Here is a 12,349-nt window from a genome sequence, read left to right on the forward strand (position 1 = left end):
CTGTCCGACGCACGGACACGTCGTATAATCCTTTTTCCGCGTTCTCCTTTCCTGGAATACCAGGGGGGAAGCTCAACTAACGGCGGCCTGGCTCATCGGTTTCCGATCTTCTCATCGATACCTGTTTCGTTCTTAAAAATGAACTCCCCTTTCCGAGTTATGGGATGAAAGTAACGCGTAATTTTTTTCTTTCTACACGAACGAATCTAGAATAGAAACGCAAACGTCTCATTCGACGCAAAATAATTTTCCTTCCCTTCGTTACCGGAAGTGGTTGCATCAAGCCCCGGACATTATCCCCCCATCCTTGGCTCAGGAAAACGGGCGAAGCCGCAAAGGTGACACCTCGACGGGGTCGCATCTGGCCGCCAATTTATCGAAAGGAAGACTAATGATGGCCGGGAGCGAATGGCGGAACCGCTCGGGCGGCGAACCGCAGTGACAGATACCAGGCTCGGTGGGATCGATCGTTTCGAAGCGAAATAAAATATTCTCGCCGGTGCACGGCCGGTAATTACGAGGTGGCGAAAGAAAAATACAGCGCGCCATTATTGGAGGGTTGGGAGGACCGGGTCGGGATCGGTTTGCGCCGCGAGAACATCGGGTTGGGGCGTGAAATGGAGGAGAGGGTGGGAGGAAGGGAGAAAGAAAAGAAAAGAAGGGCGAAAACCGCCTGGAAGAGGAATTACCCGAGATAACTGAGAACGTGGAACGAATGGAAGGAAGGGTGGAACGAGGAGGAGCGAACGAAAGCGTGTGTTCGAAGCGGGGGTGGAAAGGAAGGCTTGCGTGCCCTGGTGCAAGTTCGTTTTAGCTTCCGGTCGCTTGCATGCTTCGAATCCACTTGTATCAGCTAGCAGCCGCAGGAACTCGTGGCTCGTGGATGTTCGATTAGCTCGACTTTCCTTCGAGATAGGAACGTGTGTCTATATGCGTACACGTGGCCGACCGTTGCGCAAGTCGTTCAGAATTCGCCCACGTCGCGAAAGCTAATCGCGATGGTTGAATTAATTCCGCGACTGAAAATGGCTTCACACGTCGCCGCTGCCCGTTACTTCGAAGAGGTTAGGTATAGCGCTTCGAAAGGAGGCTTTCTCGTCGATATAATAATAAATTTCTGTGGTTGTTCATTTATTTTCCATTATATTCGCTCCTAGAACGTTGCAATGAGTAATTAGTAATAATTTTCATAACTGTATACACGCTTACATTCTCTCATCCTTAACGAGAATGCTTTATTGAAAAGGATCGTCGATGCGATTCGGGCAATTTCAAGGAAGAAATCCGGCAAAGTACGTGTCGACGCGACGAAAGCGGAGCCGCTTTTTTATGATACTTCGAGCAGGACTAGTTAAGTTAAATAATGAATGAAGATTGGGCCGGTCAGTCTGCTAGGGGTTGGAACCGGGTATCGAGCCACTTTGATGTCTGGCGGCAGCCACCGATTATGGAATCAATTATTGCACGCCACTCTCTTTCGTTCTGCGTCCCTTTTTCGATGGCGAACCAGGCGGCTCGCCTTTCAGTCTCGCGTCGAATTCATTCCCCCTCTTCCCTTCCTCCAAAATCCTACGGGCCACCAAAAATCTCTTTCCCTCTCCCTCTCTCTCTTTCTTTCTCTGCTTTCTGTCTTGGTCACGTCAGTACGAAAAAAAAGACTTATTCCGTACAGGAAGAAATTGCTCGAGTCGAAAAGGAGTCACGGAGGATCGATTCCACGAAAGGTCAGACCAGTCCAGGTTAAGATCCACCCTCATGTACAAGAATGCCGCTATTATCGTTATATAATCTACGCCAATTACCATCGGCGTAGCAAGAGTATCGCGGAAACGGGTGATGTCAGTACGTGCTTATTTCCTTCGATCACGGCCCCAAGCTTAACGACAAACCGTATGATTTCGATAAAAAAATATCGATACGCACGCAACAAGGGGATAATTACATCGAAAATAAAGTTACGAGTTCGAACAACAGTTTCTATTTAAGGAGTTGGACGAGTAATAAAGACGAGGATAGTGAGAGTGAATGTTAGCTTGCTCGTTGTTCGATTGGCGATGATGGGCCGATTATTATCGAAAATCGTTATAACGTTTATTATATAAGTAATCAATGCAGTCTCTTGTACAAAAACGAACATTTGTACTCATTGGTAGTGGTACAAACAATCGTCGGGTATATAATACTGACGCGAGAATAGATCGTCCGTTAACATTGGCTTTTGTTCTTCTTGCTCTCCTTGATAGAGATTACGTAACGTTGCGCGACATTCAAAGGTGGGGAGTATCCATCCGCGTATGTCGCGTCCTCGAACAAGACTTCGTATTCCTCGGTGGCCGTGGTAGGCAGCTGGTTCACCACAGCTTTGTAGAAGCAGGTCGTTTGAGGATACAACGCCATCACGATAGAACCTTTGGGGAAGAGAGCGTGGGGATCCGTTTCTGGATTAGCCCTCATCAATGGAAGAGGCACCACTCTTCGTCTCGACAACGTGTGCCTGTCCTTTTGTTCCTCGTCGATATCGTCCACTTCGTATTTGTTGGTAGTTGGATTGAACTGCACCACCTCTGCCAAGATCCAGTTCTCCTCTTCCTCCGAACCTTTGACCAGGGCTGCGACCATGTCTCCCATTTTCGCGATATACGTAGGCTCCGCCGGGATCGCTCCGCAAAGAGGGGGTGGTTTCGCCCCTGGTGTTTTGCCCACGTACAGAGGGAGCGTCTGTGCGGTGCTCAGCAGCATCTTCATCAACGCACCTCGGCGAATGGTTTCTTTGTTCCCCGCATTACGTGCCTGTATTCGCCGCTCGTTCCTAATTGCTCGAATTTCGTTGATCTTTCCTAAAGCTTTACGCAATATTTCTTCCTCCTGTTGGGAATCACCTATTGCCGCGTTGTAGAGATTCTTCAATTTTTGCTGGTAATAGGGAGACACTTTGTCTTCCGGAGTCACCTTCTCGTAAGTCTTTATAATGTTGTTCAGATTGTGCTCCGAACGTACCCGTTGCGTTTCGATTTCGTGTACCAGGTGGTATAAGTTCTTCAATCGTTCCTGTATCTGGCTGGCCGCAGCGTCCGCTGTGAACGGCATTTTCAATTATTTCGATCCAAAACAGTTACGCGCAACGTTTTATTTATGTTTTCATTTTCTGCCTATGGATAGGTAATCTGTGAACGAAAATGCGTGAAACTGTTGTTATTTTGTGTTTAGTAATGAATATAGTTATAATATAAATTACGCGTTATATTATTTACATATTAAGTTATACGTATATAGATATTTCGTAATATACGAGATATATTACCGAAAAGGTTAAATGAATGGTGACGAAAAAGAAACGTAAAAAAACTTCCCGCTTTGGGAGAAGGTTTGAACTCGCGACGTTTATGGTTGAATCTCGACATAAAACGCGATGAGCTACAAGGCAACCATATGTCGATATTTTATCAATGAAACTCTAATAGTACGTTAGATACATAACAAATTAGCTTATTAATAAAGATTAGCTTGGATAAATGTCGCTATGAAATTATCACTCAACGACAGAAACTTACAAAAAACGAACTAATTTCTTCGCGTAATTGCTAGAGGAACCGGTCAAACAGCCAGGCTGATGGATCGATAAAAGCACGCTTGAAGATGATCGTTACAAAAAAATACAAACGAGTTACGTACCTCATTTCACACAAGAAAATCCGTGATGTCGATTGGTGGAAGAAAACCGTTGAATACTCGCCTTTCTAACACGAAGTTACAGGCGGCACTAACCAACTCAACGTCGCACAATCGACTGCGGCCACGCTTCTGCGCCATACTGCTTCTCCCACCATCTATGTTTGCGACATAGCGTAGTGATCTTGGCTAAGGTTGTGCTGCCACCTTCCGGCAAATGCTCCAACTATCGAAGTGGCAATAATTTTGTCCATTTCAACATATAATCTCTATCTCGTTGAATTTCTCGTTAATGATTTATGAATTATATGAAACGTATTGTTAAGCTCGTACACGTGAAATTCCAGTTATAAAATGAAATATAAACGCGTATAACGTGGGATTAACAATATGATTTTACAAATTGACAACACGAATAACGGTTATTCGTGATGCACGAAAACAAGGTGCTCGAAATAAATATAACATTATTGCAGATTTTCAGATATTCCAGCAAACGGAACCGAGAAATTGCAACGTTTTACGAATATTTCTGTTTACATGCACTTTGCTACAAATCCGTACAAAGGGGCCTGGGTAAAATCCGCTACAATTTCATCTTCCGTTCTATCCGTTGTAACATCGGTACCTATCTCAAGAATATAAAGTGGATCTTTCGTTGTTTTCCAACCAGGCCAGAATTGTTTGTAAATTTTAATAAAAAAGCACGAATTTCTTATGAAAAATACAAACATCCGTAGAGATATTGCATTCTTCCATTTTATTCTAAATTTTTGTAAAAATTTAAGAAATTTCCACACGCGAATTCGTTTCTTTAGTAAACTCAATTTCGTAAATTCAAATTTCGAATTTATATTTCACTCATCTTCCATATATATGTATCAATATTTATTACTCTGCAAAATCAGATCGATAAACCATCCCAAAATTTCAATAACGAAAGCTATCGCTGCAATTGAGCTGCATATCTTCGACAAAAATAATCAATTTTTAATATTTTATACATTCACGTCGATGCGTCGATTCGTGTAAATCATCGAGCGCGAAAAAGCATCTCTATCGTTCTTGTTGTTAGCTCGCGGATGATGTACTGCCTCTGTTCCGATCCGATCGTTACACATCAGAGGCGGTGCGCATCATCGGATAGCGACGCGTTTCGCGTCGTTCGGCGGACGTTCCTTCAGTGGAGAATCTGATGAACAACTGGCGCAAGAAAACGATCGCTGCGCTCCACCGTGACCGCACTATATAAACGCAAGGTAGTCGAGTTCTTACGAACTCCGTGACCTATTCGCAATGAGATGCGTGTCACGCGTGCCGGTGGCGCGTACGTGGCCCTTACGCACGCACGTCAACCTGAAATCGTTGCCGATTCCCAACCTGTTCCCAAGCGGCGCGAACAATGCGTCCCAGGTCGCGTGGATTGGAACCTTATTTAGTTATTTTGGAAAATTTGCATTGCGTAGATTCGTGGAATAAAATTCGTGGATTGTTGAATAAAGATCAGGAAAATAGATTCGTAGTTAGATGTGGTATAATAAATGAAAATAAGTAAAGTACGATTGAATGGAAAAATGAGAGAGAGGATCGTTTTATTTTTACTGTAAAGTTTGTAATTTAAATATAGAAACGGACTTTTTTCTCCCTCTTTCGTTTCTCTATTTTTGACACAAGTAAATTCAACACAGATTGATGCAAGCGTATTGTATTATAGCAGCTATAAGTATTCTTTCCCAGATAGTTGCAATAATGATTAGGTGACACGGCACGATACAGGACAAAAGGGCTATACATAGGGGCGATACGTTATTTATACCTGGTCGCTTCTATAGAACAGAAGCCATTGTTCGCTTCCGTACAAAAATAACACCGATCATTTTTGCGCACACGGTATTATTTAAAGTATTTTCAATGAAACGTGGCTGTTAAAAATAAAAAAAAAAGGAAAGAAAAAAAGATCATAATCATCCGATAAAAAATTCATTTGCGACGATGACTTTGACGCATGGAGTACGTTAACTCTCCAAACATCATAGTCACGAGTTTCTTAAGAAATTCTCTCTCTCTCTCTCTCTCTCCTTCCTTCTGACTTATAATTATTACTCTTTTGATTTATCTCTCTACCACGTCCATTTGTAATGAAACGCCGGGAACAAATTATTTGCTCGTAAACGGAGAAAACAATAAATGATCCGACTTTATTATTACTGGATATTAAACTCTAATAGATTATCCCGGATTCGGTTGATCGATAGCGTCTGTCTTTTAACTCTCGCGTAATATTAATTCCATTTTATCGTTGGCACCATTTTCCCACATATGACGATCACGTTTCATTGAGCTTACATATATAATTCTCTCGTATCGTGCGAGAAACGAGAGAATCCATCTTGCCTCGCGAAACGTACGTCCTAATGATCGAAGGACGTCGAAAATTTACCAGGTACCCCTTCGAACGAGCGTTTGCACGGTCGTCGAGTAAATTCTCTCGCAGCCTGTAGCGGCGGCATTATAACTTTGCAATGTTTATTGCAACACCACGAACGCACGCGCGCGCGCGCGTTATGCAAGACGGATACCTACAACGTCTGAAATCAGCAGGATATAGCGGGAGGGCTAGTTTAATCCCGTGTAGCTCGTCGTATGTATACATATATCTCGGCCGGCTCGTGCAATTAGCGTACATTCGTACATACACGTGTATTATCAACGGCCATCGTCCCTGTCATTTTGTTTCTAAGCATTGATTTATTGCCGCCGTGGCCGCCTGGATAATTATTGACTACCTTACTGGCGCGCTTTTACCGCGCGTACTTTTACCGCGGCAAAATCCCGCGCTGATAACAGTCCCTCTCCTCAACCCTTCCAGCGTACAATGTTTTGCATATAATGCCGAGAAATTCATTTGTCTTTAAATATGATTCATAGGTTGCTCTATGATGCCATTGAATCGCTCGTGTACATGATAATTAGACATCAATGGGGTTGCGTTCTTGGCAAGATTAACAATTCAAATCGAGCAGACGTTCTTACGACGACTTACTTTGCATCAATTAGGCATAAAATATCGTTCTAATGGGCGGGACACTATGATCACCGGAGCGCGTACGATCCCTCCCGGTCGAGATAATTTCCCTCCCTCCCCATTTTCTCTTTAATTAACGAGGATCTTGAGCGTTCCTTTCCGAGAGATTATCCGTGTAAAATATTTTACACGGTTTATTAACTCGATCACCGCGCAACCGATTCTTTCCTTAACACGACGCATTAACGAGCGAATTTGCCGGCGAATGCGAGCCATTCGTGGGCATCGTTGAGATTCCCGCTTCCTCGTCGAGTAGCCGGCGTGAAAATCAATTCCTTTTTGCTCCACAGCCTCTGGGCGGGGCCTGGAATGGGCCATTAAAACCAGTATTATGAAAGGCGACGAGCTTACCAGTCACAATCCGCGGTATTACATCGTGTACACTCGTACGTGCATTTTCGAGGCGCGAAACAAGGCGTCTAACGAGGCGTAAGGAGATGTCGGGCCCCGGGGTGGAATCGTGCGCACAATGCTATCCACTTTGCCACCCTATCCGCACCATATGATATTTCGTTTCGAGTAAACGTATCGAACGAACGAACGTAACGATCGTTGGAAAAAACGAGAACGCGTGACACGTTTAATTCAATTAATTTCTTCTTGCAACATGGTCCCGTAGAACTTTGGCCTTCCATGACCAAAAAAAAAGAAAAAGATAATATAATAAGTACGGTGTGGCAAGTCGGATACTGTTGATTTGAAAATTAATATTTTCCACTGTGATTAATCGAGACACTTGTTGCACGATCTAACTAATATTAGATATTAGCGGAACGTTACAAGTGTTACTTGGCACTAATAAATTCCGTTGCATGACACGTAACAAGTTTTACAAGGAAATTGTAATTACAAGTCATTATAGTATCTATTTCATACGAGATTTTGAAATTAATAATAAGAAAAAAAAGGTTTGTAATAATATAATATCATAGCTATATATCGATTCATCGTTATTAATTGATAAATTGTACAAATGATTATCAAGATAAATCGGATACATCATAGAATTCGAAGCATTCATAGCATTCATTCGATTATTCCAAGCAGTCACGTTCGACAAAACTCGTATATTTAAACTTAATTAAATAACGAGTTGTTTCATTTCCATCATATCAATCGTACAATTGTACAGTTCCTTTCTAAATTACACGACACCTGAATAAATACGAAACACTGTCGATAGCGAAACCTATAAACGGAGACATACTGTACACCCTCGTATACAGCCTCCCTTCGACTTTTTAATTGCTCGCACTTCCAATTTCTTTCATTCCAATTCTTCTTTTCATCAAAAAGAATACTACTCGACTCGTGATTTTTTCCCAAAGGCAACACGCAAACAATACCATTGTTCGATAGACGGAACGAGCAGCGTGGAACGAGAGGCGAAGAACGTCGGCGTAACGCGTCAAGCGGCGCGCTTAAAATTTATCATTGCACCCGTGACATTTATGCGGCGAGCGCACGAACCAGAACAGTCTGAAAACACGGAGGGAAACAAAGAATCACGGCTGCGAAAGAGGGATCGTGGAGGAGGGGGGGATCTATCGCATAAATCGAGGACAAGCGTCGAACACAAGTCGATCGTTCGATCGAACGATGCACCGGGTCGCGTACGATCGGCCTCTCTCTCTCTCTCTGTCTCTCGATTTTCATCTAATATCGCAACGGCCGACTTAACGACCTGTTGCAGCCGTTAATCCGGCCGCGATGCCGGATACCAGGACGGCATAAACGATATTTCAAACAAATCCTCGCGCGGAATGGAAATGTCAAACGCAGCGCAACGTTTGTTGCCGCGCTCGTTTCGAGACAGGAAGAACCGAGTCCCGAGGAATTCAGCTCGTAAATCGAATCTGTAACCCTCTCTCTTTCTCCTTCCCTTTCTTTCTCTCTTCTGTCTCTCTCTCGTACACGCGTAGACTTAAGAAGGGAAATCGTTGCCTCGTGACTTACGTGTTTTCTCTTTCTCTTCCTTTTGTTTTCGAACTCGGCTCGTTTGTCAAACGAGAAGTTTGCAGCCGAGAAAACGAATCCGCGATCGTGTTTGGCTTTTCACTCGGCGGTTAACTAGGTGCGAGAGGTGAGTGAAAATTAGCATTCGAAGCGTCACGATTTCCTTTTATTCTCGATCCGTCGTAAAACCGATTTCTGACGATTGTATTTCACGGGATAGAAATATTCCCGGGATTAATAATATTCGTGATGAATGGTAATAAACGTATGTACACGCGGGTTACATTAGATACATTTGTTTCGAAGAGATATGAACAGAGATATATATGATATAGATGGATATATTTCAAGAAATCATAAGAAAATTGAATTCGCGTATAGAAATTGTCTAAAAGCGGGATCTCCGCCATTTGTTCTCCCCCGTTATAAGCGTTATCGTCTCTTTCATCGGTTGGAAACACGTATCGGGGGCCTAATGTTAGAACTGCTCGCATCTGAAATCAAGCAAATTACCATTTCGCGGTATCGGCCCGTATTATCGGCTATCTGGAATATCTTATTCGCGATTCCGTTGGCGCAATAACAGCGCGAGGTGTGATGAAAATGAACTGCGCCGCCGAACGGATTTACATTTTCCTTCGCGGGATCGGGAGGCACGAGGGAGGAGAACTCGCGGAGAGATCATTTAAATAGAAACAGTCCGAGTCCTTTTAAGCACTTGCCTCTTTCATTATTCGCTATCGCGCTCCTCCTATCGTATTTGTTCAGGCTAATGGCGCAAGGGGGGAAGAAAAAAGAGAAAAAAGAAGAAAGAAAGAAAGAAAGAAAGAAAGAAAGAGGAAACGAAATGATTTTTATGATACTCGACACGATATGGAAATAAGTGAATTAGCATAAGCGTGGCTCGAATTTGCACCCTTTATCTGAATTATCTCGCTTCCGGTCTGCGACGGGCGTAAAGAACACGTTCCAAATGAAACGTTTCCTTTTACGTAATCCGGTGCACGTGCCCTGATAAGATATACGAGGCCGTTTATCATATCTCAGTGGAGATTTCGTGCTACATCCTTGATGGGAAAAGAACGATATGGGGGATCGAACCCATAAACGAGCTCCTCAGGATCTCGGTGACGTTTGATTTACGACAATGTCCGCTCGAAGGATGCCAGAATTCTGGATACGCTACTTTTATCCTCTCGAGAATGCTCGACGAGTGGCTGTATAATTCAAGAAGAGGGGCATTAACGCGATTGAATTGACGCTGTCTTAACCGTCGATCCCTCCACGCGACGTCCTCTGCCGGTCGAAATCGATTTCTCCGCGTTACGTCACATCGCGGGATGCGCGTGTGAACGATCGATTAATCCCTGGCTGGTGTTTACGCAAGAAACGTGTTGGAATTATTATTTCGATAAATAGCGTATCTCATCGTAAAAAGAAAAGAAAAAAAATTGAAATAATGGAACACGATAGATTACTAGAATCCTTTCGATGCTTATAAATATCGAGGCATTGTACGACGGGAGAGAGAATTTCGAGGTTTGGTCCCGAGCTCGGTAATATTATTCCCTTTATTCCAAGCCGTTGCCTCGAATTTAATGTAAATGATTTCCCTTATTGATTTCACTTAATTCGCTTTTAATTGGATCGTTTATTCTTATAGCACTTCAAACGGAAACGCGATCGCGTGACTGTCACGAATGGGAAAAGCTTCGAATATTCGAGGGTCCGCGGATTATTTTAAGCGGTGTGGCGCGATTTAGCTGCACTTGAATAATTAATCCGACCTTTTCCACTTTTCTCTCTTTCTCTCTCTCTCTCTCTCTCGATATTACGGTGGATTGACACCGAGAAAAAGAGAAAGAAGAGAAGGAGAGTACGTCCATCGGGAAAGTCCGGGACAGGAGAAGAGGGTACGCGAAAGAGGGGTTGAAACGTCGTCGGACTGACACGTTAGCCCCCGGTGACAGGTCGACGAGCGTATTAATAATAAATGCAAACGGCTAACATCAATTTCTCTCCGACTTTCCTCCATCCTAACCTCATACCACGGGAACTACCCTTCTCGAAATTCGCCTCCTCGTGGAGAAGACTCATCCACCCCTCTTTATTTAGCCGCCCGTTTTGCTTGCTTACACACCGGCCTCGGCCTGTCGTGCTTGTCAGCCAGTCAACCCTGTCGAGACACGGAGAAAGACCTCGAGACATCGAACAAACTGCAAATTGGTACGGGCCACCCCTCACCTCCGCTATCGTACCTCTCTATGTAAGCCTTTCGCCGTGGATATTCAAGCGGCGTTAAACTTCGGGTCGGTTGACAATCAACCTCGACCCGCGATACCCTCTCCCCCCTACGGTTTGCTGTAATAATTCAGACGAGCTTGTTAAAAGCCTTCTCGCGCATGACACAGGACGTTCCTGTGAAATTGACGCTTTAAACGCTTTCCGTAGTTTCTCATATGATAATGATTGAAATGTCTAGTGATAGACTTTCTTTCTTTTCTTTTTTTTTTTTCCTTTTTTTGGAAAATGTGACAAGAAAATGGTAGCACTAATGATGCAAAACATGATAATTAGGATCCATGATTATTTACAATATCTTATAGAATAAGACACTTGTATATAGTAACTACGTTCACTCGAATTGAGATATTAACGGAATGGAATTTCATTGAGTCGATTTTTGAAAAAGGAAAAAGATCGAGGTAACAGAGAAAGATATGAAGATATAAGTTCGAGTGTGTCAAAGCCGAAGATATCTTTCACTTGACAATAAGATTTAGCCCATAAAGGCGAGTATCCTCCATTCGAGTCACGGAATGGGATAGGATTTCTGTGATCGAGGAAAAAGGAACAAACGCCTCACACCAGAAGAAAACGGCGTACAGGCATGTCAAAGGAAACGCGGCAGAGATTTCTCTCGTTAAATAGCTCTTTCGAATGCGATGAAAGGGGGCGATCCGCTCTGGAAAAGGCGAGCACAGTTACAGTATGGGAAGCTTCAGGAAAATCTCGTTTTTTTTTATCCTTTCTTTTCCTTTTTTTGCAAATCTTAACAGCGTTCGATGTAGCCAATCTTCCCTTAGATAGAAGCAAAAAGATCATCGATCCTTTATTTTTTTCTTGGACAAGGGGAAAGATTCTCGCGTGTTTCATCGATTAAACAGAACGGACTACTCCACGAGAGAGAAAAAGTTTTCGAATACTCTTAGGATCCGGATCGATAAGCGATTTCTCCTTCTCCTTCTCATCTCCCTAACTAAAAGATCACGGTCCTCCACTTAGCCCCTGGATTTATACGATATCCAAGTTGAAATCGAATCCCAGATACAGATGAAACTTTAAATTCTCGGTGTCGGTTATAAATGGCTCGTACCTCTGCCGCAGTTCGAACCCGTTGTGTCTATCCTCGTGCATGGGAGAAGAATTGGATCGATGAAAGTAGTTACCACAGAGGAAGAAGAAAGAGAATGAGAGGGAATGAGAGTTGAACGAAACAAAATCAGGAAGTACGAGAAACCGAACTGGAGCTGGGAACGAGTTAACGATGTTCATCAAAGTTGAGAAAACCACGGGCACAGCCGCAGAGAGAGAAAGAGAGAGAGAGAGAGAGAGAGAGAGAGAGAGAGAGAGAGAGAG

The 12,349-nt window shown here is 43.4% G+C and overlaps 1 protein-coding gene and 1 long non-coding RNA gene across 5 annotated transcripts in view; one reads left to right on the forward strand and one right to left on the reverse strand.

Moving 5' to 3' along the window:
• LOC116186254 overlaps positions 1–12,349 on the forward strand; it is a 441,761-nt gene that overhangs the window by 372,124 nt on the left and 57,288 nt on the right. The window lies entirely within an intron of this gene.
• Positions 2,067–12,349, reverse strand: part of LOC102670773 (SAGA-associated factor 29) — a 93,275-nt gene continuing 82,992 nt past the window's right edge. For 3 of the 4 annotated variants that reach the window (XM_031512918.1, XM_031512917.1, XM_031512919.1), the window contains 2 exons: positions 3,673–3,895; positions 2,067–3,164 (listed from right to left, as the gene is read on the reverse strand). In XM_031512918.1, coding sequence (XP_031368778.1) covers positions 2,206–3,087 — 882 coding nt within the window. In that variant the 5' untranslated portion in view covers positions 3,088–3,164; positions 3,673–3,895 and the 3' untranslated portion in view covers positions 2,067–2,205. Of the gene's footprint in view, positions 3,165–3,672; positions 4,547–12,349 lie in introns of those variants that run through there. The other variant, XM_006620770.2, reaches the window with a different exon arrangement.

Source organism: Apis dorsata, unplaced genomic scaffold (assembly GCF_000469605.1).
Source record: "Apis dorsata unplaced genomic scaffold, Apis dorsata 1.3 scaffold_527, whole genome shotgun sequence".
Lineage (NCBI taxonomy): Eukaryota > Metazoa > Arthropoda > Insecta > Hymenoptera > Apidae > Apis > Apis dorsata.